The 26,002-nt window shown below is 40.0% G+C and overlaps 1 protein-coding gene across 5 annotated transcripts in view; it reads right to left on the reverse strand.

Moving 5' to 3' along the window:
* LOC114250841 (inactive dipeptidyl peptidase 10) overlaps window positions 1-26,002 on the reverse strand; it is a 369,807-nt gene that overhangs the window by 17,486 nt on the left and 326,319 nt on the right. For all 5 annotated transcript variants that reach the window (XM_089735706.1, XM_089735705.1, XM_089735704.1 and 2 more), the window contains 5 exons: window positions 11,663-11,757; window positions 2,501-2,628; window positions 2,032-2,195; window positions 689-906; window positions 295-397 (listed from right to left, as the gene is read on the reverse strand). In XM_089735706.1, coding sequence (XP_089591832.1) covers window positions 295-397; window positions 689-906; window positions 2,032-2,195; window positions 2,501-2,628; window positions 11,663-11,757 — 708 coding nt within the window. The remainder of the gene's footprint in view (window positions 1-294; window positions 398-688; window positions 907-2,031; window positions 2,196-2,500; window positions 2,629-11,662; window positions 11,758-26,002) is intronic.

The following is a 26,002-nucleotide window of genomic DNA, read 5'->3' on the forward strand; positions in this document are numbered from 1 at the left end:
CAGCCGTTGTAACTATACTGAGACCTTAGAACTTATATCTCAAGGTGGGTGGCGCACTTACGTCGTAAATGTCTATGGGCTCCAGTAACCATTTAACACTAGGTGGGCTGTGAGCTCGTCCACCCATCATCATCATCATCATCATCATCAGCCTTTATCTGCCCACTGCTGGACATAGGCCTTCCCCAATGCCTTCCACATAATGCGGTCCTCCGCCTTCCGCATCCAACGACTTCCCGTCCACCCACCTAAGCAATAATAGAAAAAAAAACATTAAGCCAGTTAAACACGTACTTTTGTCCACTTGTGATGAAAACTGTATCGCATGAGGGAATAGATATTTCGGCGTTTTTAAACTGACAACGTATATTGTTACTTCAGGGTTGTTGGTGTTCACCTGGAAAGAGAGCTTTATCTTAACAGAATCTTGGGATGGTGGCGTCAATTTTGACTCATAATATACAATCTTCAACATCTTATTTTAATAAATATTATTGATAAGGCGTACTGTGAGACTCAGCAAAGAAATCTGTCCGGTGCAAAGTAATGTGTTGTGGCTTGAACGGTGGAGCAGTCTCATGTCATAAGGAGGATGGTCAAATTTGCGTTGCTACGTCCATAGGTTCAGGGATTCATTTCACAGATGGTAGGCCCTAATATTATAAATATTTCAACAAACTTTACCTACCTTGGGATACCTGACCGATTTAATTATGGGGTAAGCCGGCGGTTCAGGGTCGTCCAGACCATACCACGGGTATTTGTGTTCTTGGACCTGGGAGTTGTTATACGTCGCGAACATGAGGGTCTGACCGTCCGGACTGAACCATAATGCTCGGTCTAGCCGCAACACTTCGGTCTCGTATAAGAAATCTGGTACTCCATTGAATATTACTCCCGGGACACCTGAATGCAAAAAAGAGAGAGTTCTTTCAGAAATTACATATTTGCTTACGAAGTTTGTGAGCAGATTACAGATGGGAATTACAATAAAAAGTTACTTCTTAGAAGTAGTACAGTCTAGATCAGTGGTCGCCAACCTTGTCGTTCAAAAGAGCCAAATGTAGATACATAATAAACAGTTGAAATTTTATTCAGACTTTTCAGAGACGCCGGTAAGAGTAACGCCATCTATCGCCAAATAACCGAACGAATATCGAAGGATCTAGTAGCACCTAGAACGCTCGAGAAGTACAACGCCATCTATTGTCAGATAGCGGAAAACAATACTAGAGATGTGTGGAATATTGTCGATAATTCTAGGGATGTGGTATCGACGTGGGGGATGGCACGAAGTCAGTCAGTAATCGGAACTACTCGAAGCGAAACAACGAACGGATCACCAGAAGCGAAGTGGAACAAGCGAACTGAGTTTTTAAGTTTTATTTCCCTGGAATTTTATTTATCCCGAACCCCAGCGCGTAACAATATATTTTATTGCCTGGCCTTTCAAAAACGTTGACTTGTCCCTTACAAGGCAAGATAATAAGTAATATTTCGTGCTTGAAGTAAGCACTTTGTGGAAGAGCCCTAGTTGAGGAGTCAAAGAGCCTAATGCAGCCAGCTCGCGAGCTGTCGGTTGCCGACCACGGATCTAGATGTATTTTGAGGCATAGTTTAGCAACGCCATCTGGTGTTAGATGGTTACTGGAATCACGGTACAGCAGACACCACAGCATGAATTGTTCCTCCACCCTAGAGACAGGAGGTCGGAATTCACTTTGTATAGTTGCGATACCAGGCTCGGGATTTGATTACTACAATAAAAAAAATTAGGTAAAAATGTATAAATTTTTTAAAGCTTTTTTTTATTTCCAGAGTATTTGATATAAGTTGATACACCTCCCGCTATAGGAGATAAGTTAATCCATGGCACCAGAAACGACTTCTCAGAGCGCTCCACACTATGGAATGAACGAGTACTCTGAGCGAGGTTTGGAGGAGCTCTTAGCGGTATCCGCTGATCAGCATAGGCACAGGTTCCGCATAAGCAAGTATCAAGTTCGAATAAAAATTGAAAAAACTTCTCACCGTCTTTAGTGATCCTGCAAATCAGGGTTTTCAAAACTCTTGGCTTGTAGTAAATGTCGTTGTCGTGTACAAATACTAAGCTGGAGCCGACCGGGGACCACTCCGCGTGCTGCAGCAGCGGCGCTGAACGATCGTCTTCCACTGGCGATATGGGGATTTTATTCCTGGAAATGACATTTTTTTTAAATACTGGTTTACCTTTGTTTTCCGGCAATGGGTTATGCGAGTGTTTAAATGACATAAAAATCATTGACAGGTTTTTTTTATTTAGTATTTAGAATGTCAGCAATGCAAACAACGTTAAGACGATTTTCTTGTGGTTTGTGCAAGTCTGTCAACCAGGTCAAGCGCAAAAACGACTACTCGTCTCATACAGATAAAGCATTATTAAAATTGGATTTCTCGTGGTGACTTCGTCAGTTGTATTGAAATTTGTAAATTGACAAAACTTTAATCATAATATTCTTACCTATTAATCACGTCATAGACGTGGTACCTCGCCAGGCGGCCATGCCTCCAACCTGGTCTCACATCAGATATCAGCAAGACGAATTTCAAGTCTTGAGACACCTTGAAGTCCACAGCGTTTAACTCCCTCTAAAGAGAAAATGCTGAAGTTCATTCATCATATAAATTTTTCTATCGGTACACTATTTAGTGTGCCGATTCATTTTCCATCCTTATCATGTCCAACTTAAGCGTTGTTTATTTTTAACTTGAAGTAGTGATGCGTTCGGCTTTGAAGAAGTGTTGCTGTAGTGTGCAGTTCCTCTAACCTTATATTTGTAGCTGCACACACTAAATTATCTACAGCCCACTGAGTTTCTCGCCGGATCTTCTCAGTGGATCGCGTTTCCGATGCGGTGGTAGATTCTGCGAAGCACTGCTCTTGCTAGGGTCAGTGTTAGCAACACTCCGGTTTGAGCCCCGTGAGCTCACCTACACACGTTAGGGTGAAGCTGAAATAGCCTCTCAAGGCTATCAGCATAGGTAGGAAAAAATAATAATTAAGTATTACACGAATTGTCGACTTGAGCAGTTCTCTTTTGTTTTGCCTACATCACTCCAATACATTGTTATTCAAAGAATATTCGTCCTGATGTCTCAGAACAGATGGAGGCATTCATGCTGTGGTTTCTGTAGGACGCCTTAGTCTCCTATGACTGTGTAACTCCGGTCAGTCAGTGTTGTCATCGCTAGTAAGAATAAACCGCACCGAGCCAACGTCACTAATGCTTATGTTCTATCTCTTTAAATAAAACAATATGTTTTCTTCTCTTCTAAAATATATACGTGAAGCAAAAACTTTGTACCCCTTTTCCTTAAATCCGCTGACGGAGGAGTATGAAATTTTCCACACTTATAGAGAATAGAGAGAAGGAGTGCAGAACGTCAATGTTTTTCAATCATACATAAAAAAAAATTTAAATCAACAACAACAAAACTATTACACACACTACCATGTATTTGACACACACACGCATGCATACTATTTATTTATTGTCAAACTTTTCTTATTGCTAGTCTGTGGTCAGATTGAGTTTAGAATAGATTAATTTAATGTTTGTCTTTATTAATATTTGTCTAAAGTGTTGTCTTGACGAAATTTGTGATTATAGAAGTATAATAGTCTTTTTTTTATTGCTTAGATGGGTGGACTAGCTCACAGCCCACCTGGTGTTAAGTGGTTACTGGAGCCCATAGACATCCAGAACGTAAATGCGCCACCCACCTTGAGATATGTTCTAAGGCTCCAAGGTCTCAAGTATAGTTACAACGGCTGCCCCACCCTTCAAACCGAAACGCATTACTGCTTCACGGCAGAAATAGGCAGGGTGGTGTTACCCATCCGCGTGGACTCACAAGAGGTCCTACCACCAGTAAAAAGTCTTTGACAATAGAATCATAATAGAGTAAAAACCTATAATTTCAATTAATTATAGTCGAATTTCGACTACCGGGGGACCGCTAGTTCATATTGATTCGTAACATTATTCAAACCCGATGTATGAGAACTTTACATACTACGTCATGCAAAAGATAGATCTGTTATAGGAAGTTACACACATCGTTAATTGCCGACAAATGTGTTCGAGAATTGCTTTCGTTAGAACGTTTCAATTGAGTGCTCATAAATACGGCGACCGTGTCACGTGCAGCCGGTCGGCCGAAAAATGAAAATCATGTTAGGGCGCGTTTACATGTAGGCGAATAATTTTATTTATTTTAATTTTAATGATTATGTACGTTTTCAAATGTTAACTATGTAGGGTGAGTGGTTTAGAAAAATTGGCACCCGCCTGAGATTCGAACACCGGTGCATCGCTCAACACGAATGCACCGGACGTCTTATCCATTAGGCCACGACGACTTCTATCCGTTAGGCCACGACGACTTCTGTGTGTGACAATGTGGTGGTAGATAGTTATTGTCGCTCATGGACGGTGGCAATACCCCCGCACTCATGAGCCTCTAAGCCCGGTTAAGCTACTAAGGGCTCTTTTTAAAATCAATTGAAGATTAATATGTCCATTTCCTCTGGAAGCCCTTACAAGGTATTTCTAATCTATTAAAGTGAACGAGTCAATGGACTCCAACGCCGGTTATCTATCTATCTAACTATATATATATAAAAATGAATTGCTGTTTTTTTTTTTTTTTTATTGCCCTTGTAGGCAGACGAGCATACGGCCCACCTGATGGTGAGTGGTTACCGTCGCCCATGGACTTCAGCAATGCCAGGGGCAGAGCCAAGCCGCTGCCTACCGCTTAATACTCTCCACATCTCCACGTACATCCTGTTCGTTAGTCTCGCTAAAACTCGAGAACGGCTGGACCGATTTGGCTAACTTTGGTCTTGAATTGTTCGTGGAAGTCCAGAGAAGGTTTAAAAGGTAGATAAATATGAAATTGCTCGGAATTAAATAAAAATAACAATTTTGTTTTTCCTTTGATGTGTCCCCCGTCGCGGCGTCGCATGGATTGCTTTTGTTTGTTTTAAGTTTATTTTATACAAAAGTTTAGGTGTTTTATTTATCGATTGAGGCACTACGAAGTCTGCCGGGTCAGTTAGTTTTTAATAGATTTTAAATGGCGTTCAATGATGATAATATCTAATGTTAGTATTTGCGGCTTGCTTACAACATTTAATAAGATTAATCAAGGTTTTGTGGGCGAAGAAGCAGATTGCCGGCCACCGTGGATGACTACTGGATAGGAAAGATAATATCTCTTGTATTATAATAAAAATTACGGTACAAATAAAAGCTACAGTTTGATCAAATTAACAAAACGATTGTGATGGGCAAGTTGGAAGGAAAGAGACCACGCGGGCGATCACCTAGCCGCAGATGTGACCAAATACCACCCTAGCTGGCCTGTCAGTCACAACCGCCCTACGAGAAACTGAAGACTGGACGAGGTGGGAACAACTCACGAGACAGGCCACGGTCAAGTTTCAAGGACGCGGCCTTCAGTAATGAGAAGTAAGAGAGCGACGAAGAAGAAAAAAGAAGACAATTAAATAACTTAAAGAAAACTTTAATTATCAGAACGTGTACTGGTGGTATCCGATACATACTTAAAAATGATTTCAAAAACCGGTATAGATATATGAACCTTTTGTAGACGTCAATGGAGAATTCTCTGCAAAAATCTACAGTATATTTTTTTTAGTTCGGAAAAAAGGTTATAAGTTCCCCACGCACTACTACATAATATGTAAATAGCTCAACATGAGCTCAACTGAAATAACCATTGGCTCTGCAGCAGTAAATAAAAATGTAGGTACTTAGTTTTACAAGTTGATGTTGAATGAAATTGGGTCCACATGTAAAAACGACATTAAAGCAAACAGATCCTTGAAATATGTTGGCATTATATTAAATAACTTTATCGTTTTGTTTTTAAACGGTTTTATTATTTAAATCAATACCGTCGTTTGCTTTAAGTAAGTTTGCTTCTTATTAGTAAGACACAAAAAGTTGGGAACGATCCCATACTTCGACAAGTCAACATATAGCATCTTTAGAATTAAGTGGCTTAACTAACATGTGCAATACATATTTGTGTACATCAGTTTGTAAGATTAAATAGTTTCTTTTAGTCCAGATAAAGACAAAATACTCTTTCTGTCTCTTTTTAAATCAAGCGCATACTTTAAGGTGTGCGCTTTAAGGCTTAAAGTATTAAAATTGAAACAGAAAAATTTACAATTTTCAATTCCATTTTTGGCCTTTACCAAAAAGTAAGAATCTTGGGTTCATCATCATCATCAATCATCATTATCCTGCCCTTCTCCCAGTCACCTGGGGTCGGCGAAACATGTTTTCTCCTTCCATACTCTTCTATCATATACCATTTCTTCGCTCACTGCCCTCTTACCCATATCGTCTTTCACACAATCCATCCATTTCTTCTTAGGTCTACCTCTTCCTCTATATCCTTCCACATTCATAGTTATATTAAGTTCCACATTATAGTAAGAATCTTGGGTTAAGCCACTTTAATTCAAAATGTGCGATATCTCATCGAAACATTAAGCCCGACATTTTATCGACACGAGCTTGAAGACGGTTTCCCTTTAGAACCGAGAATGTTCCATTTAGTTCTCAGGATCGAAAGTGTCCAGGAACATGTCAGTTCATTGGAAATCCCGTAATCCCAGAGTTGTTCGACAGCGGAGTAATCCCGAGATTACACGCAGGATAGGTTTATGTAATAATTCTTTTTGATCTATTATCGCTTCGCCCTACCTAAATGTAGACCGGATAATCTAGTTATACACTTAAACGAGCTGTAGAAGATCAGAAAGAGAAAGAAGAAGAGAGAAAAGATCTCGCGACAGAACAAAAAATCCTTAAAAAATCCCTTAATAAATATATAGTGTAGCCAGTTAAACTTGCTCATTCGTTCTTGTCACGTTTTCTACACTGAATAACGTCATCCATCTGCATTATTAAGCTTGCGACAATCACTCCGGGAGATTAATTTTGTGACTTTATCGAAGTCGGCGGTTTTTAAATCATCCAGTATTAAAATGAATTAACCACTTTGAAAAAGAGGGGCTTACTGATATTAGCGAGTGTTTGTTTATTTTCGACATTTGTTATTGCTATTTATCGTAGATTCAGTCTATGTGGTGGCAGATAGTTATCGTCGCTCGTGGACGGTGGCAATACCCCCGCACTCATGCCTCTAAGCCCGGTTAAGCTACTAAGGGCTCTTTATCAAAATCGATTGAAGATGGACATATCCATTTCGTTTGGAAGCGCTTACAAGGTATTACTAGTCTATTAAAGTGAACGAGTCAATGGACTCAAACGCCGGCTATCTATAAGTATATATATACATAAAAATGAATTGCTGTTCTTTAGTCTAAAACTCGAGAACGGTTGGACCGATTTGACTAATTTTGGTCTTGAATTATATTATTTGTGCAAGTCCAGAGAAGGTTTAAAAAACAGATAAATATGCAAATGCTCGGAATTAAATAAAAATAACAATTTTGTTTTTCCTTTGATGTCTCCCCCATCGGACGGATTCCTTTTGGTTGTTTTAAGTTTATTTTATACAAAAGTTTAGTTCTTTTATTTATCGATTGAGGCACTACAAAGTCTGCCGGGTCAGCTAGTTATGTATAAATATGAGCCATATTCTCAATTGTATCCACAATAGAGTATCGACAAAGGCAATCCAGCTTTTAAAGTCGAAACGCTTTACGGCAGGAATAAGTAGTAGAATAGTACTGATCCATCCCTTTTACTGTTTTAGGTACAGAAGAACATACGTCCCAGCTAATAGTGAATAGCTACCGATGCTCACAGAGATCACGAGCTCTCACACTCAGGACTCTAGAATGGTAAGGAACCGAAATAGATTTTTCATCAAAAACATTAAACAAAGTATTGTAGTATGTATTATACAAGGAATATTCGAAAACAATCACAAAAGTTAATCGCTCAAGGAGAAAACAACAAAAGAAAGGTTATCCGTGGTATGTTTACATTGAATATTGGAGATTACGAGCGTAAGTGGTCGCCACAGTGTAGCGAAGAACAGTAGACGTACTTTGAAACAGGGTAAAGCAACTGCATACGTCCATAGTTTCATATGACATGTTCTGTAGTAAGTACTGTAGTAATTGTGAAGTCGCGTGGCCTAAAGGATAAGACGTCCGGTGCATTCGTATGTTTTTTTTTTTTTTTTTTTTTTATTGCTCTTGTAGGCAGACGAGCATACGGCCCACCTGATGGTGAGTGGTTACCGTCGCCCATGGACTTCAGCAATGCCAGGGGCAGAGCCAAGCCGCTGCCTACCGCTTAATACTCTCCACAAGCCTCGTTTGAAGAAGGACATGTCATAGCGCTCGGGAAACACCGTGGAGGGGAGCTCATTCCATAGCCGGATGGTACGTGGCAAAAAAGACCTCTGGAAACGCACTGTGGATGACCGCAGTGGCTCCAGGTAGTATGGATGAACTCTACTCCGGTGGCGGGCGGTGCGATGGTAAAAACGAGATGCCGGTATCATCTCGAACAATTCCTCAGAGCACTCCCCGTGGAACATACGGTACAGAATACAGAGGGAACCGAAGTCCCTCCGCAGACCCAGAGGCTCCAAACGATCCGTGAGAATGGGATTATCGACAATCCGAACGGCCCTCTTCTGTATGGAGTCAAATGGAAGAAGCTGGTATTTGGGAGCCCCGGCCCAAAGATGGGAGCAGTACTCCACGCGAGGCCGGACTTGTGCTTTATAAAGCAAAAGTCTTTGTCCAGGCGTGAAGTACCGCTTTGCTCTGTTGAGGACTCCCAGCATTTTGGATGTAGCGATGCACCGGTGATCGAATCCCGCAAGCGGGTACAAATTTTTCCAATGAAATATGTACTTGAAAAATGTTCATGATTGACTTCCACGGTGAAGGAATAGCATCGTGTAATAAAAATCAAACCCGCAAAATTATAATTTTTCGCACGGGTAGGTACCACCACCCTGCCTATTTCTACCGTGAAGCAGCAATGCGTTTCGGTTTGAAGGGTGGGGCAGCCGTTGCAACTATACTGAGGCCTTAGAACTTATATCTCAAGGTGGGTGGCGCATTTACGTTGTTGATATCTATGAGCTCCAGTGTCCACTTAGCACAAGGTGGGCTGTGAGCTGGTCTAGCCACGTAAGCAAAAAAAATTGGTATTATTATCAACAATTGGATGTTTTTAATTGAACTTCAATTAAGTTTAACAAATTCAAATAGTTGAAAAAGTTTTATTGTTACGATATTTTTTCCAAATATTAAACTAAAATGGCACCGATGTAAATTTGTAAAAATGTCGCTTAAACCAAATTGCCTTTTACTCCTCGATATATAATATTACCGTGCGTGAACCTACTGATGTAGCCTGCACTGTGCGTGTAGGGTATTGATTTGTCTCTGCGGGGCGAGAAATATATGCGAGTACATAAATAGCCTTTGTGTTGACGGGTACCGTAGGTATTTTCCTATTTTACCCCAATACTGTAAGCAGGTCAGATAGAATGACAAAGGACAATTTTTAACGGATGAAATCTTTTTAAATCGCGATACATACTGAGTTGAAGAGTTCCGTGTTTTTGCTAATCCGAACTTTTTTGGAAAGAAGAATTACTGATGGCCCGAAGGCTTATCCAATTTCACGAGGACTAGTAATCCAAAGTGCAGTGATTACAGAAGCTTTTGAGCACTATCGCTCTCATTGATCCATCAAATTCTCTCTTTTATTTTAATATTTATAAAACGCGAACTTATGGATTCTTTCTTTTGAATATTGTGAGCGCGTGTTCCAGCCAATACACATGCGTTCTGTTATACAGAATTGAGAAAATATCTTTTTTAAACAGATTTTATTGATGAAATAGACATATAAAGATTTTACGACGACAATGACGACAACTGTGCCGTGTGGAATTAGGAATAGGACTGACTGACTAGGGAGGGGAGGGTTCTCTAATAAAGGATCATAAGTGCTGATACTATTCGGGAAAGGTGATGATGAAAGCAAAGCTAGGAACCAGAGGGTATCATAACAGTTCGTAACAATTAAACGGTTAACAGTAAGCGCCCTTCGAGTGCTTTGAGCACCGCTCGTTGTGAATATAACAAAAACAAGGTTGTTCGAGAGATGATTTCTAGAGAGGTCTTTAGAGCTCTCCCAAAACCCTCGCAAACCAGCTTACTGGTGGTAGGACCCTTGTGAGTCCGCACGAGTATGTACCACCACCCTGCCTATATCTGTGAAGCAGTAATGCGTTTCGGTTTGAAAGGTGGGGCAGCCGTTGTAACTATACTGATGATATCTCAAAGTAGGTGGCGGCATGTACGTTGTAGATGTCTATGGGCTCCGGTGACCAATTAACACCAGATGTACTGTGAGCTCGTCCAACCGTCTATGCAATAAAAAATAAAATAAATCCAGTGGCACCGGGCGCGTGTATCAAATTAACAAGAATTTTTGTTGTAGATTATAGCACGCTTGTTTCTCCGGCATGATTTCACTACATTAGACCAGGTTTGGTTATTCGCGTATCATTAATTGTGCAAGTTTTTTTTCAAATAAATATTTTATTGGCCCTAAAACCTGAACACTTTGTTTGTTATAATCGATCGTTTATGCAAAAGTCGCGAAGGACCAAATGATGCTCATCAAGTCATATTTGTCCACTGCTGTCTATAAGTTTTCCGCCAATGTATTCAGTTTCTCATCCACTATTTAGTAGCGTTGCAATCACCTACTAAACTAATGTTACCAAGTATAAATACTCGTTACTACCATACAAACTATTATCCTATGACTATCAGAATATTTAATAAGATACCAAACAGCATAAGAGATCTTCCACTAACTCAATTTAAAAGAAAATTATATTTATGGCTAATAGACAAGGCTTATTATAGTGTGCAAGAATTTTTAAATGATAAGTGTTGTACATAATAAAATATTAGAATAAGAAGTGATAGAATGTAAAAATTAGATAGATTTAGTAAATTTTGTGTTATAATTAATATAAAAATAAATTAAATTTTCGCATGCCTAAACAGGCGAAATATATGAAGCTATGTCCTATATCTTGTAAACTATATTTCTGGCGAATAAAGATTTTCTTTCTTTCTTTCTTTCTTTCACACCACGAAATTCAACATAGTTGTGGTTTTCCAAGACTTTAATTTATTTCTCAAAGTGAGACAATTCGATTTGTGGCACATGGATAGTGTTTGACCGTCTAACAGTATGGACGTGCTTTGCCATTGTTAATACTGTTTTTTTTTTTTTTTATTGACCTTATTGGCGGTAGACGAGCACACGGCCCACCTGATGGTGAGTGGCTACCGTCGCCCATGGACTTCAGCAATGCCAGGGGCAGAGCCGAGCCGCTCCCTACCGCTTAATACTCTCCATAAACCTCGTTTGAAGAAGGACATGTTATAGCGCTCGGGAAACACCGTGGAGGGGAGCTCATTCTATAGCCGGATGGTATGTGGCAAAAAAGATCTCTGGAAACGCACTGTGGATGACCGCAGTGGCTCCAGGTAGTATGGATGAACTCTACTCCGGCGGCGGGCGGTGCGATGGTAAAAACGAGATTTTAAAATACTTACAAAAGTAGAATTTGTCATGAGGAGCCTCGTGGTCAGGTTCTTTACGTTGAACAAGGTCAGGCCTCCCCATCTGTCTCTGAACACTAATTCTTCATCTGTAACAAGTTTACGAAAATTATAATAATTTTTTTTTTTCCTACCTATGCTAATAAATAGCCTTGAGAGGCTATTTCAGTTTTCTTTTATTGCATAGATGGGCGGACGAGCTTACAGCACACCTGGTGTTAAGTGGTTACTGGAGTCCATGGACATCTACTACGTAAATGCGCCACCCACCTTGAGATACAAGTTCTAAGGTCTCAGTATAGTTACAACGGCTACCTCATCCTTCAAATCGAAACGCATTACTGCTTTATGGCAGAAATAGGCGGGGTGGTGGTACCTACCCGCGCGGACTCATAAGTGGTCCTACCATCAGTAATTACGCAAATTATAATTTTGCGGGTTCGATTTTTATTACACGATGCTTCGCCCTAACATGTAGATGAGCTCACGGGGCTCAAATCGGAGTATCGCTAACACTGACCCTAGCAAGAGCAGTGCTTCGCAGAATCTACCACCGGATCGGAAACGCGACCCACTGAAAAAGATCCGGCGAGAAACTCACTGTGTCTAAGGGTTAATTCGCTCGTCGAGCCCTTCGTCGCAAGCGACGGGTTCGACGAGGACGGTGATGGATCGGGAGGATCCGTAATGACGTGTTTTGGGCGACATCCACTATTTACCATTCGGTCTACAGGATCGGGTATGTAATCTCCAGCGGCCACGACAAGAGGGTTCTCATGTCATGCCGCCTTCTCAAAGTGGCGCAGATAATCAATGTAACTTGGTCTACGAACTTTAATGGGAAAATAACTTAACATTTCACATTTAACGGTCGCAGACCAGAGTCCTGTGTAATGAATATTGGTAATATATAACATAATAAATAAAAACAAGGACATTAAACTGGCCCCCATCTGATTGAAATCAGAAATCATTGGATTTAGCTACCTGTGGCTGTATTTTTCAATTGCAAAGAGGCTATTGAATTTTCAAACTACTTGCAATTGCGTACATAAATGTGTGAAGAAATGCAAAATATATTTAGTTGTTATCCAAAATAGAGAGATTCGAAATTGCTAGTTAACGAGAATTAATGACCAACTCGCAAAATTCCTGAAGGGACACAAATTGGATTCTAATTTAAACGTTTTGTTGTAGTAAAAGATATGTCGTGATTTAGGCAGCGGCTTGGCTCTGCCCCTGGCATTGCTGAAGTCCATGGGCGACGGTAACCACTCACCATCCGGTGGGCCGTACGCTCGTCTGCCTACAAGGGTAATAAAAAAAAAAGAGCACCAGTTCAAACTTATGTTGATTCAATGGGATTTAAAATTAATCGTGTGTGTAATAAAATATCCGTATAGAGAACAGAATAGAACCACAGAGTGTGAAAGTTCATAATGGTATAAGAATTTAAATGATTATGAAATTGATATTTTTACGCGCTGGGGTTCGTGATAAATAAAATTCCACCAAAATACAACTAAAAACTATATTCAGCACTTACAACACTTAAAACACTCAAAAAACACTTTACAACTCTCAATTTGCTTCTTTTGCTTCGCTTCAGGTGATCCTTTCGCTGTTTCGCTTCGAGTAGTTCCGATTACTGACTGACTGCGTGCCATCTCTACAACGCTTTTATAGCCGATACCACATCCCTAGCATTATCGGGAATATTCCACACATCTCTAGTAGTAGTTTCCGCTATCTGCCAATAGATGGCATTGCACTTCTCGAGCGTTCTAGGTGCTTCTAGGTCCTTCGATATTCGTTCGACTATTCGGCGATAGATGGCGTTACTTTTACCGGCGTAACAATATTTCTTTGGTAACAAACTGCAAAGATGACAGACAGGTAATCCTGTTAAATGTTAGATATATTCTATAGATACCACGGGCAGCTTTGCGTGACCCACTCCTTTATATTGCAGAAACGACTGGCTTCCATTAAATACTAGAATACGAACGGATCTGTCTAGTTAGTGCGAGTTTTTTAACGTTCTCGATAGCGTAAAAGTTAACTCAAATTTGTATGCAGTTGAAACGTTTGCCTACGTTTGCCGCTAGGGGCGCTGTTACAGCTGCATACAAATTTGACTTAACTTTTACGCTATCGAGAACGTTAAAAACTCGCACTAAGCACGCTGATCACGCACGAGGTGTTAGTTAACGCAGGCAAATATCAAAATCAATATTAGACGTATCCTATGTATATTGTTTGCAGTAAGACAACTGCTTTAAAACAGTAAATTGCGTCCTATCGGGAGCCCTACCTCGATCAATCACCCGGACCGAAAGTACACAAGTTAGCTTTTATAGGGGTAGATAGAATTTACGGCCGCAAGCTTTGAACGTCTCATACGGGTAAGAAATGGTTTAGACTTAAATTGTAATCTATGATATCAAATTTGTACCTAGTATGAGAAAAACCGACGAACATACAAATGGACAAATAAATATGTTTGTCTTTGTTTTATTGGGTTTTAGTAGTGCCCAGTTTTGTTATTTAAGCGTGTGGTAAATCGATTTTGTGCCCCCATTTATAGAGAACTTTGATCAACTTGCGAAAATATCATCTAGAATCAAAATCGAAAGAAATAGTATGAGAAAAATTTCAAATGCATTCCACATTACAGTTGACAGTCTATGGTATCCCTAAGGTGACAATAGCTTCAGACAATGAAGGAAGTTCATCCCTCAGTGACAAGATTTGTGGACTATACTTTTTCTTATTGAATTAAATTTAATTCTGTCCTGTCTGTAGTCCTATCTAGAGACCTGTTTGAATAAATAGTGTAATGCCTGTACGAGTAACGCCATCTATTTTCAAGTGGCAAAAGCCATCTAAAGACTGCTTTGTAGGCAGCGGCTTGGCTCTGCCCCTGGCATTGCTGAAGTCCATGCGCGACGGTAACCACTCACCATCAGGTGGGCCGTATGCTCGTCTGCCTACAAGGGCAATAAAAAAAAAAGTACTATCGGAATTATTCTGTAAAACTGTAGACATGTCGTGTCGACTACAAAAGCGTTGCAAAGACGACACGAAGGAGTTAATAATCAATTCTAGTAGTAGTGAAAGAGCGATCGGATCACGTAAAACGAAGCGAAGGAAGCGAACGTTATACTGAAGTCTACTTTAAGTGTATCTTATACCTTTAAACGAGCAATTCTTGTATATTAATATATATATAAGTCGACTATTATCAAAGCCGGCAATGTGACTTTTGGAAATTATTGGTAAATCAGAAAAACGAATTATTGACTTTGTATTCCATTGGCAGTCACAAAACTCTTCTGAACGACATCTTAGATAAATAATAGGTTAAGTATTAACCTTTATTTAATGCAGGTTTTGAACCGTATTCTTTGAAGGAGACGATTATATTCAAATCAATCTGTATTGACATACCAATAACATTTTTTTGTCCAAATGCACAGATTGCCACCTTTGATAATAGACGACTCAATATATATAATCTGAATCTCGGAAACGGCTCCAACGATTTTCATAAAATTTAGTATACAGGGGATTTCGGGGGCGATAAATCGATCTAGCTACGATTTATTTTCAGAAAATGTTGTTTTATTCGTGTTTTCAATAATCAACTCTTCCCGACATCTATTGGCGAATAATAATACTATTTTTTTTAATTGAGGGCAACTAACTGCTTTTAAGACACAACAAGATGGCGTTATCAAAAAAAAAACGGGCAAAGCTCGGTTATCATCATCTAGTTAATAATAAAATTGAGTTTTAATTCATGCTCGGGTGAAAGTTTTTATTTATCTCGAGCATCATACCAAGAAATTCCTTTTATGTGCCAAGAGTACATTTCATTTTATATTATTTTGAGTGTTTTGTTGTACGTTCTGAACATCAGTGTGTAGTGCACTTACTTACACAGTGGAATGGGGTAGTCCTGACAAGACTGATGGGGGTCTAATTGAGATTTTAGGAGATGCATTCCTACAAAAACTTAATTATGATACCCAGGAGTTGTTGCTTTTTTAATTGCTGCAATTACACTGATGGGATGCTATGGGAACGCTTACTTGGTGTAGTGCTTAGTTCTTGTATTACATTAACAGGGTTTCGATAAATAGTTACAGTCAATATAATTAATAAATGAGCTTAGTAATCTGGAAATACATATGGAATGAATATAACGTTAAATTCTTATAGGCTAAAAGAAAATTTTAATAATGGCCTGAATAATACTATCAAATATACATGACAATCTATACTTGAATATATAAAATAATATGAATAACGACTACAACTACAATCTAAAATGTTGCTGTATAGTCTCAGTTCTTTTTAATACTATGTAATAACTTTTTTAAACTTTACGTCCTATATTCGAGATTAATAAATACTAAGCCACGACTCTTACATGAATTGTTACGAAAAAACGAAAATTACATCCACACCTTCAAACATAAACCTAATGAGATAATAAACAGCGCCTCGCCCCGCCATTTTGTTACAGAGTGTCAAAGTCCGCCATTTTATGTGCCAAGGCAATATGGCCCCGTTTCCGGGGTACGGCAGATGTGGCGCGGTCACACCGGATGTTAATTTGTCGGTTGCATCGCTACGAATAACTTATGAGTTGAGATTGGAAAATTTTCCAAAGTTCTACGAAAGTATTCGTGTTAATTTAGCTGGTTATTGAGGGCGTTGCAGCCGGAAAACTCGGTAAACTTTAAGGATTCAAGTGTTTTTCAAAACGTGCATAAAGTTTTGCTTGGAATTAATTAAGTCTGTCGAAGTTCTGTGATTTATATTTTGAACACTAATTTAGAATTTATAGTGGAGTCTTTGTGTTTTTCTCGTTAGGTTAAATTACAAAAGAATTTCAGTGATAAAAATAGCTTTTTAAAATACAAAGGTACGGTGCATGAACGATCTCATTCAGTTAAGTCGTTCCCGAATTACGGGTACCCGGAAAGTAAATGCCACTAATTATCTTGCGACATAATTTGGAAATCATCACAGCAGCATTGTACTAACTCCTGTCTAGATTTCTTTAAATATTCTTTAAATTCACTTTCTGTGGCATAAAGATTGTTTAATTATCGAATAAAATATATTTGCTCAACAATAAATCGAATTCAAAACGAATTACTAAAAATAAATTCAAATTATCTCTATATATAAAAATGAATTGCTATTCGTTAGTCTCGCTAAAACTCGAGAACGGCTGAACAGATTTGGCTACTTTCGGTCTTGAATTATTTGTGAAAGTCCAGAGAAGGTTTAAAAGGTAGATAAATATGAAAATGCTCGGAATTAAATAAAAATAACAATTTTGTTTTTCCTTTGATGTGTCCCCCGTCGGTCTTTTATTTATCGATAGAGGCACTACGAAGTCTGCCGGGTCAGCTAGTAACATTAATAAGAAGTTTAAATTGAAAAATAGGTTGACTTATTCTCGACCACCCGCTCTTCAAACGAGTACATGTTAATGCGTCAACTGCGGCTTTATTAATTATTATTAGTGTTAGCCATAACTACATTTATGAAGCAACATTTAATCATAAGACGACATAAAAAGTACATAAAATTTTGTTTAGCGTGTAAACAAACCCTGCACTAACAGCTTGTTTTATTAAAAACAAAATACCAACCCCAAGGGACGTTTATATTCAGTCATTATACTGATATCTTAATCCTTGTGTGAGCACCGCCAGTACCTAAACCGAGGACGCTAGGGTTGTCAGATATCCCGATTTCAAATTGACCTTTAACGCCTTTTAGCTAGGTTTCAATATTAAATTTAAACTTCCTCACTTTAACTTTACCTTTACTTTGTCAGATTTACTATCATATCGATGAAAGAACGAATGCTTATAAGTTTAACTAGCAGTTTTAAAAATATATTTTAAAATACCAACCCTGTTGAATGGTAGCCGTTCGGACTTAGTACATAGATATTACGTTTTGATCCCTTAGAACAGCTGTCTGTTGCACTGATGTGTAATATCTAACGGCAAATATGATGGGACAGGACGGGACGAACGTAAGCGAATCTGTTTTATGTACCTACGATGTTAATAGTGAATTATGATTTTACTGTGCAATTTTGGCACGATCTTTTGTATAATTATATTTTGATTTTGTTTTGACGTGACAACGTCTTATAATTCGATGGAGCCGGCTGCATGCACGAAAAAACATGACTCATGCGGCGTTACCTCGCTCTGAGGCGTTCCATTTAAGGCTTGAAGTGCAAGCGAGAGCGCGCAACGAGCGACAAAGAGGCACAATCGGCCTCCGCGTTCGGCAGCGTTCGACATCTGTCTCTCTCCTACTTGAGTGAGCGATGCATCCGCGTGGACAGCTGCTATACAATAATACATTTACATGTTTTCGTCAAGTATGAAGTTCAGTGAATAGTGAATGTGGTGTCAATGTGGTACCACCACCCTGCCTGTTTCTACCGTGAAAGCAGTAATGTGTTTCGGTTTGAAGGGTGGGGCAGCCGTTGTACTGTAAAAAGTGAGACTTAGAACTTATATCTGAAGGTGGGTGGCGGCATTCACGTCGGCATATTACGGTGGGCCGTGAGCCCGTCCACCCATCAAAGCAATAAAAAAAAGTTCGGTAGTCGAACAAGATATCTATAGTGTAGTTCTGGCGAAATCTGTGATTAAAGAAGTATAATAATATATGACAATAGAACCAATATTAATATTCAAAATTATAATTTCTAGTAATTACTGCGAGACCACTAGCTATTATAATTTGAACAGTGTAAAAGCGGACGTTTCCCAAGCGTGCGCTTAGAAGGTGACTTACAGTGGGTTGCGAACGAACCTCTGTTCGAATTGATGGAGGGCATTTCGCGGGTCGGGCCTACGAAGCGTCAAAATGAATTTACACTACGATCAGAGGATCTTTACTTTTACGAATTTTTACAAACGATCCATGATTTTCAAATGATGATTTATATGAACGTAAAAATGACAAATTTTAGCCAATTTAGCAAATAATACATTTTTTTATTTTTATTGCATAGATAAGTGGACGAACTAACAGAAACAGGCGGGGCGGTGGCACCCACCCGTGCGGACTCACAAGAGGTCCTACCACCAGTAATTACGCAAATTATAATTTTGCGGGTTTGATTTTTATTACACGATGTTATTCCTTCACCGTGAAAGTCAATCGTGAACAATTGTTATGTACGTATTTCATTAGAAAAATTTGTACCCGCCTGCGGGCTTCGAACACCGTTGCATCGCTATATAGGAATGCACCGGACGTCTTATCCTTTAGGCCACGACGACTTCTAACTTATGTCATGAAAATCCATACAGCATAGCTTGTGCGTATGAAATGAACCCGTTAGCTTCCACGGCTTGATACTGACGCATCACAATAAGACATTCGAGAGTTTTGAATAACGCTACTAATGGCGAACGGTGGAATCCACAATGTGACGCTTCGGTGCTTAATCTAAAGAAATATACATCTTGGTTTCATGTTGAATAAACCCTTTGAGAGACCAAATTATATGCCGTAGACACGAAAGATAGATAGCGTGTTGTATTAATGGTTTATATCTATCAGCAAGTCGCTTTGGCTTAGATTTTCTGCGTAGCACTTTTTGTCGACGCGTATAAAGTTTAAAATTATATTAAACGGCTTAAAGTTAGTGCAACTAAAATAGGCTAAAAGGTAAAAGTAGGCGATGGCTAATATTAAAAAGAATATCTCCACTGTGGGTTGAATAGCACTGGTGACAATTTCATTAAGACTAAGCTATAAAAAGACGTAAAAGTCTATAACAATCCGAGCGAGTTAAAGTAAGCAGTTAGCTTTAATTGTCCCGTGAACGGTGCAATAACTGTTAAACGAAGTCTCTTCGCTACACGTCCCTGTTGTTACTCACGACTATTGCTGGAGTACGTGGGGTAAGAAATGTTCTTCCATTTTGTTTGTGTGATTATGGAGAGAAGGGCATGCGGCCCACTTTGTACCGGGCGGAGTTTACAGTTTTCAGTGTGAATTAATCCGCACACCTTGAGAGACGAAATTAAGGATAACATTTTTTATGACCGGGTGTCTTCAGGGTGATCCGAAGGGTTGGTCTCAAGGTCGAAAGATGGCGAAATTCATGATGCAACTGTTATTCCCCTTAAAATCAGATGAAACATGTGCACTTTATTTTTTTATGATTGATGGTTTACTGGTGACCAGGAGGCCTTTTCAGTTTCACCAGGACAGGTGAGCGAACGAAGGCCTTGCCAGGAATGCTCCTTCTAGAAATTAACAATATTTTTCGGAACGATGCTCCTTATGGGATGATGCGGAGGGGTACCCTAAACGGGAAAAAACGTCCGTAACGTAAGATTTTTATTAGTAATGAACACAGTGTATGACTTAACTTTGTAATAACGTACAAAAAATAATATATTTTTTTAATATATTATTTATAAATCATTGTGAATAAAATAAAGTTGATAACTTTGTAAAGTGGTTTTTTTATTTTTTTTATCAATAAAAATCATGATAAAAAATGTATACCCGAATAATTATTTTCTTTATACCTCGAATAGAACTTAAAATTAATATTTTTATAATAAGGAACTTTGTTCTTTCCTATCCGATGTCCCACGACACCACACTTTTTTTTTTATAAATGACAAATCTTTCTTGTGTATTCTGTTACATTGAGATAAAAGTGAACATTTGAATGTAGGTCAAGACTGCGACGGTATTTACGTAAATGGATTGCAGGGGAGTGCCTTAAGCCGTGGGCGGTGTGAACGAGCGTGCTACACGCTGCGTTTTTAACAAGAGCGTTTTTATAGTTGCTCCGGTGATTTTAATTTTGAAAGGAATTAATAAGTATTGTAAGGATATGCTAATCGCTGGATCGATTTGTGAAGGGGTTCAATCATTGTACTTTGATTAATCTTTAAATTAGATCTTATATTCACTAGATAGTTAGCGAACGAGTGGTTCACTCAACATCTAATTGCATTAAAAATATAAAAAGTCACATTTTAGATTTCAATGAGTAATTGATTTAAGATCGACTGTTCTGTGGTCTTTGCAGACAGATGATCATGATGGTGGTGAGTGCTTATCGTCGCTTATGGACATCAATAACGCCAGGGCCACAGCCAAGTTGCTGAATACTACGTACTGTTATGATACCCTCTGGTTCCTAGCTTTGCTTTCATCACCACCTTTCCCGAATAGCATTAGCACTTATGATCCTTTATTAAAGAACAATCCCCTCCCTAGTCAGTCCTATTCCTAATTCCACACGGCACGGTTGCCGTCATTTATCGTCGTGAAATCTTTATATATTCATTTCGTCAATAAAATCTTTTTTAAAAAGATATTTTTTCAATTCCGTATAACAGTACGTACTGATAGCATACCAAAATTGTCTTTTAAAAATCAGAGATTTTTTGTGTGTTGTTATTGTAAGCCGAATTCTTATTTCTCTAGTTACTGCTGTTTCCTTAGCTTCGTTTCCAAACACGAGGCATGTCCGCATGTGGTCCGTTAGAGTCTGTGTTTAATTGAACTGGTGGTAGGACCTCTTGTGGGCCCGCGCGGGTAGGTACCACCGCCCTGGTTATTTCTGTCGTGTAGCAGTAATGCGTTTCGGTTTGAAGGGTGGGGCAGCCGTTGTAACTATACTGAGATCTTAGAACTTATATCTTAAGATGAGTGGCGCATTTACGTTGTAGTTTTAGTTGTATATGGGCTCCAGTAACCACTTAACACCAGGTGGGCTGTGAGCTCGTCCACGCAGACAAAAGCGCTCGTTTGCAATACAACACTATCGCATTACACTAACGGGATTGCTCACGATCTCGCACGCTCCGTTATGTCGGACTGACGTTCCACAAAGGGTTATCGATACAAACACGCTGACAGTAATCTTCAAATGAGTTATATAGGACACGGCCTTGTATTTTTATTTTTTTTATTGCTTAGATGGGTGGAAGAGCTCACAGCCCACCTGGTGTTAAGTGGTTACTGGAGCCCATAGACATCTATAACGTAAATGCGCCACCCAACTTGAGATATAAGTTCTAAGGTCTCCGTATACTTACAATGGCTGCCCCACCCACGAAACCAATACGCATTACTGCTTCACGGCAGAAATAGGCAGGGCGGTTGTACCTACCCGTGCGGACTCACAAGAGGTCTTACCACCAGTTAGTACGCTATGTATACTCAGCATATTACCTCACGAATTGACCCATTAATGTGCGATGAACTTAATGGTTGTAGCGTGTACTGTGAACACGCACGGGTTAGTACTAGAATCCTGTTTATTTCTGCCGCCAAACCTTCATGCGTTCAGGTTTGAAGGGTTGAATAGCCTCACATCGCATCTCTTAAGGCTGGCGGTAATCAAGTAGTGATATCTATGGTTTCCGGTAGCTACTTAATACTAGGTGGGTAGTGAGGTTGATCACCCGACTATTAAAAAAAAAGGAAAAAGTACGAACATAATTACCCTTTTGTGTTGTCATTACTCCACAATTTCTTTAGCTTGTAGCTGAAAGTAAGTATTGTACTATTTGACGAAGCTTGTTGCTGATAACTCTGTTTCTATAATCTGACGAAGCGTGTTGCGGTTAATAATATGTACTTTTAGGTTATTAAGATAATATTTTGCGTAAATGTTTGGAAATAAATGGAATTCCTTTAATAATAACCTAAAAATCAATATATTTAATTCCTTCAATGGTTCCAAAAATAATTTTTGCTAGCTCTAAACTTATTCTGAAGATAGTTTTTTTATGATTGAAGGATTATTGGTGGCTTGGAGGCCTTTCCCGTTTGACCAGGACAGGTGGGCGAGCATAGGCTCAGCCAGGAGAAGTGGGATTTGCTAACAGCTGTCCGAGCGCCTCCGAAGGGACCTAACAACTCAAGAGCAACTGCTTCGCGAATGAATATACTACCGGATCGGAATCGCGACCCACTGAGAAGATCCGGCGAGAAACTCAGCGAGCTGATGCATGGGTTAGGTTGCACGTCGAGCTCTTTGCCGAGTTCGACGAGTACGGTTACCGGGGTCCCTAAGCCTGCTCCTAGTGCTAGAGCTGAAGGCGTCTAATGCAAAGGTTATTGGATCTGATGGATCCGTAACGACGTGTATCTGATAGTTCTTACCGACTCTTAGCTAGCAAATAGGACAGAAGTGGGTAAGTTTTAAATAGCAGAATCAATTTTTTTTATTAAGTTGTTTTAACGGCTGTTTCTGACCCGGTTTGCAAACCAATGAACTTGAGTCTTCACCTCATGTAATTCAAAGTCACCTGCAGTGGAATCCAGTACAATGATTGAACTTAATGTTATCCAAGCGTTTATTCTTGGCAATAATACACATCTAATTCGATTGAATACGGCATAGCAATTGGTTAAACTTGGTTGGAGGCGGGCCAAGATGATGGCAAACAACCGATATTGGAGTGTCCAACTGGGTCACGTGGCCAATTATTTGGGGATCCCGGCACGTGTGTGAAGCGAGAGCACTAAGCGGTGACCTTTTAAATTCGACGAGATTTAATTGAATATGCAATTTAGAAAAGGGCACATCTCTGAAAATGTAAAATGTTCAGCAAATGAACAAAAAAAACTGATTATTTTCTAAAGCAGTGTAAAATTTCAAATATTAACTTTTGAGATATATTTTAGTGTTAATTAGCAATTGAAAATTACTGGAATTATTATAAAATGGGTTTAGGTAAGCCTCAAAACTACATGTACGTGAAAAAACGTATTTGACAAAATATGCGACATGTGCCCTTTTCGAAATTGCATATTCAATTGCAAACTTCAATTATGCAGAAGTTGCTGAAGACCTTGACATATTAACTGAGCTGATTTAATTTATAGATTAGAAAGATTTGTTATTTAAGTTTAATAAAAATCAACAAAATGTCATTATTTTAATCATCGTATAAAACGTCTTTTGTCGACCACGAATAGAAAGAAATTGGTGAATTAATTAGTAACTATACTGAGACCTTGGCAATTATTTAGTAACTATACTGAGACCTTGGCAATTATTTAGTAACTATACTGAGACCTTGGCAATTAATTAGTAACTATACTGAGACCTTGGCAGGACATGTGGTTCGAATGGAGAGTACCAGAATGCCGAGACAATTGCTCTATGGCAAACCAGAGGGCCGCAGAAGTCGTGGCAGACTTGGGTCTGCCACAATCGGAGTTTGGACTCCGATGGTTGGATAGCGTGGAGCGCGACCTCAAAAATATCGGCGTCAAGAACTGGAAGGAGAAAGCCCTGAACAGAGCAGTCTGGAGAGACATACTGGACCAGGCTAAGGCCCACCCTGGGCTGTAAGGCCTAAGATGATGATGATGATACTGAGACCTTGAACTTATATCTCAAGGTGGGTGGCAGCATTTACGTTGTAGATTTCTATGGGCTCCAGTAACCACTTAACAACAGGTGGGCTATGAGCTCTTCCACCCATCTAAGCAATAAATAAAAAAAAATACAAATTTGACGTGATTCTCTAAAATTCCGTAAATAACTAAACTTGTTGCCGGATGCATTAGTATATTTAATATTGAGATACTTGGGAAGTTTAAGCTGGTGGTCCGCAATTTTCCCGGGTTCCGCGGTCGAGGGCATTAGGATACACAAGTTAATTTAGCAAACGGGAGAAAGTTACGACATAACAGCTGAGTGTGGCTGCCGTTCGCTTCATAAACTTAATTCACTTCGTCAGGACGTTAGGATTGGTAGGATAGTTTGCAGGCCAGTACGGGTTGATACCGCCATCATGCTTGTACGTGCCGCGAAGCCGTTCTAGTTTAAATTTCAATCTTATGTTCTGGAGCTCGCTCAATATCAGGCGAGTCGGGAGTTTACTTATATCTTAGCTATCAAGCTTTTTTTTTTGGTCAGGAGGAAATCGCCGGACTCCCGCCCTCCACTGTGGATGGCGGAGCATGTCGGAGACGAACCGACTAAAACCTCATGAAAAGGCAAAGAGGGGAAGCGAAGCGCTTAGGGCGGAGTACATCTCTCCCGTCACCCCTCCTCCTCGGGACGCCGGACCGGCGGTCGTTGGCACCACGACCACCAGCCCTCTCAGTCGGCAGGCTATCTGGAGCCCGCCTAGATGGCGCTGGTTAGAATGGGTTATCCTACGGAATACCCCGCTGGGTCAGAACTAGCGTGGGTCGAGAATAGCCGGCTTTCTGTCACCCGGATGTTCTTGCGTAAAACGCGTGCAGAGCAGCTTGCACGTCGTCTTCTCAGGCTCCCTTCGCTGGTCCCCAGACCGACATGTGAGGTGGACTCGAAACACTTAAAGAGCCAAGGCTCTCTTGCGTCTCTCACGCGCCCCGCCGCCTCCTTGAGAAGTTGAGCATCGCCTTCGACGACTCGTCGTCGCCGAGCATCCATGTAGATGTGTGTGGGCTCCAGTAACCACTTAACACCAGGTGGGCTGTGAGCTCGTCCACCCATCTAAGCAATAAAAAAAAAGGTTGGTGTTCCTTACAAATAGACACAGCCCACTGAGTTTCTCGCCGGATCTTCTCGGTCGCGATTCCGATTCGGCGGTATATTCTGCGTAGCACTGCCCTTGCTAGGGCTAATGTTAGCAAATTCTCTCAGATTGAGGCCGTGAGTTGACTTTTTTTTTTTTACCTACCTGTGCTGATAGCCTTGAGAGGCTATTTCAGCTTCGCCCTAACGTTTGTAGGTGAGCTCGAGGAGCTCAACCGGAGAGTTGCTAACACTGACCCTAGCAAGAGCAGTGCTTCGCAGAATCTACCACCGGATCGGAAACGCGACTCACTGAGAAGATCCGCCGAGAAACTCAGTAGGCTGTGTCTATGGGTTAGTTCGCTCGGCGAGCCCTTCGTCGCAAGCGACGGGTTCGGCGAGGACGGTGACCGGTGCTTGTGGTGCCTAAAAGCACCGTTAATGGATCAGGAGGATCCGTAATGACGTGCTTTGGGCGACGTCGACGGTTTACCATTCGGTCTACTGGGTCAGGTATGTAATTTCCAGCGGCTACGATGAGAGGGTTCTCATGTCGTGCCGCCTTCTCAAAATGGCGCACTGACTTGACTTACCCACCCGCACGTAGCTGGAATAACCTCTGAGGCTAGCAGCGCACAGGTAGGGAGAAAGGTGTTATTGCGAAAACGTTGCCTGGTCGCAGCTTATTTAAAAGATAAACATTATAACACCACTAAACTGTCTTTATAAAAAACTGTACCCTTCCGCTTCGCTGGGCATTTAAAATTAGCATTATTATTTCT

The sequence above is a fragment of the Bombyx mandarina genome, chromosome 20, assembly GCF_030267445.1.
Source record: "Bombyx mandarina strain Sakado chromosome 20, ASM3026744v2".
Classification (NCBI taxonomy): domain Eukaryota; kingdom Metazoa; phylum Arthropoda; class Insecta; order Lepidoptera; family Bombycidae; genus Bombyx; species Bombyx mandarina.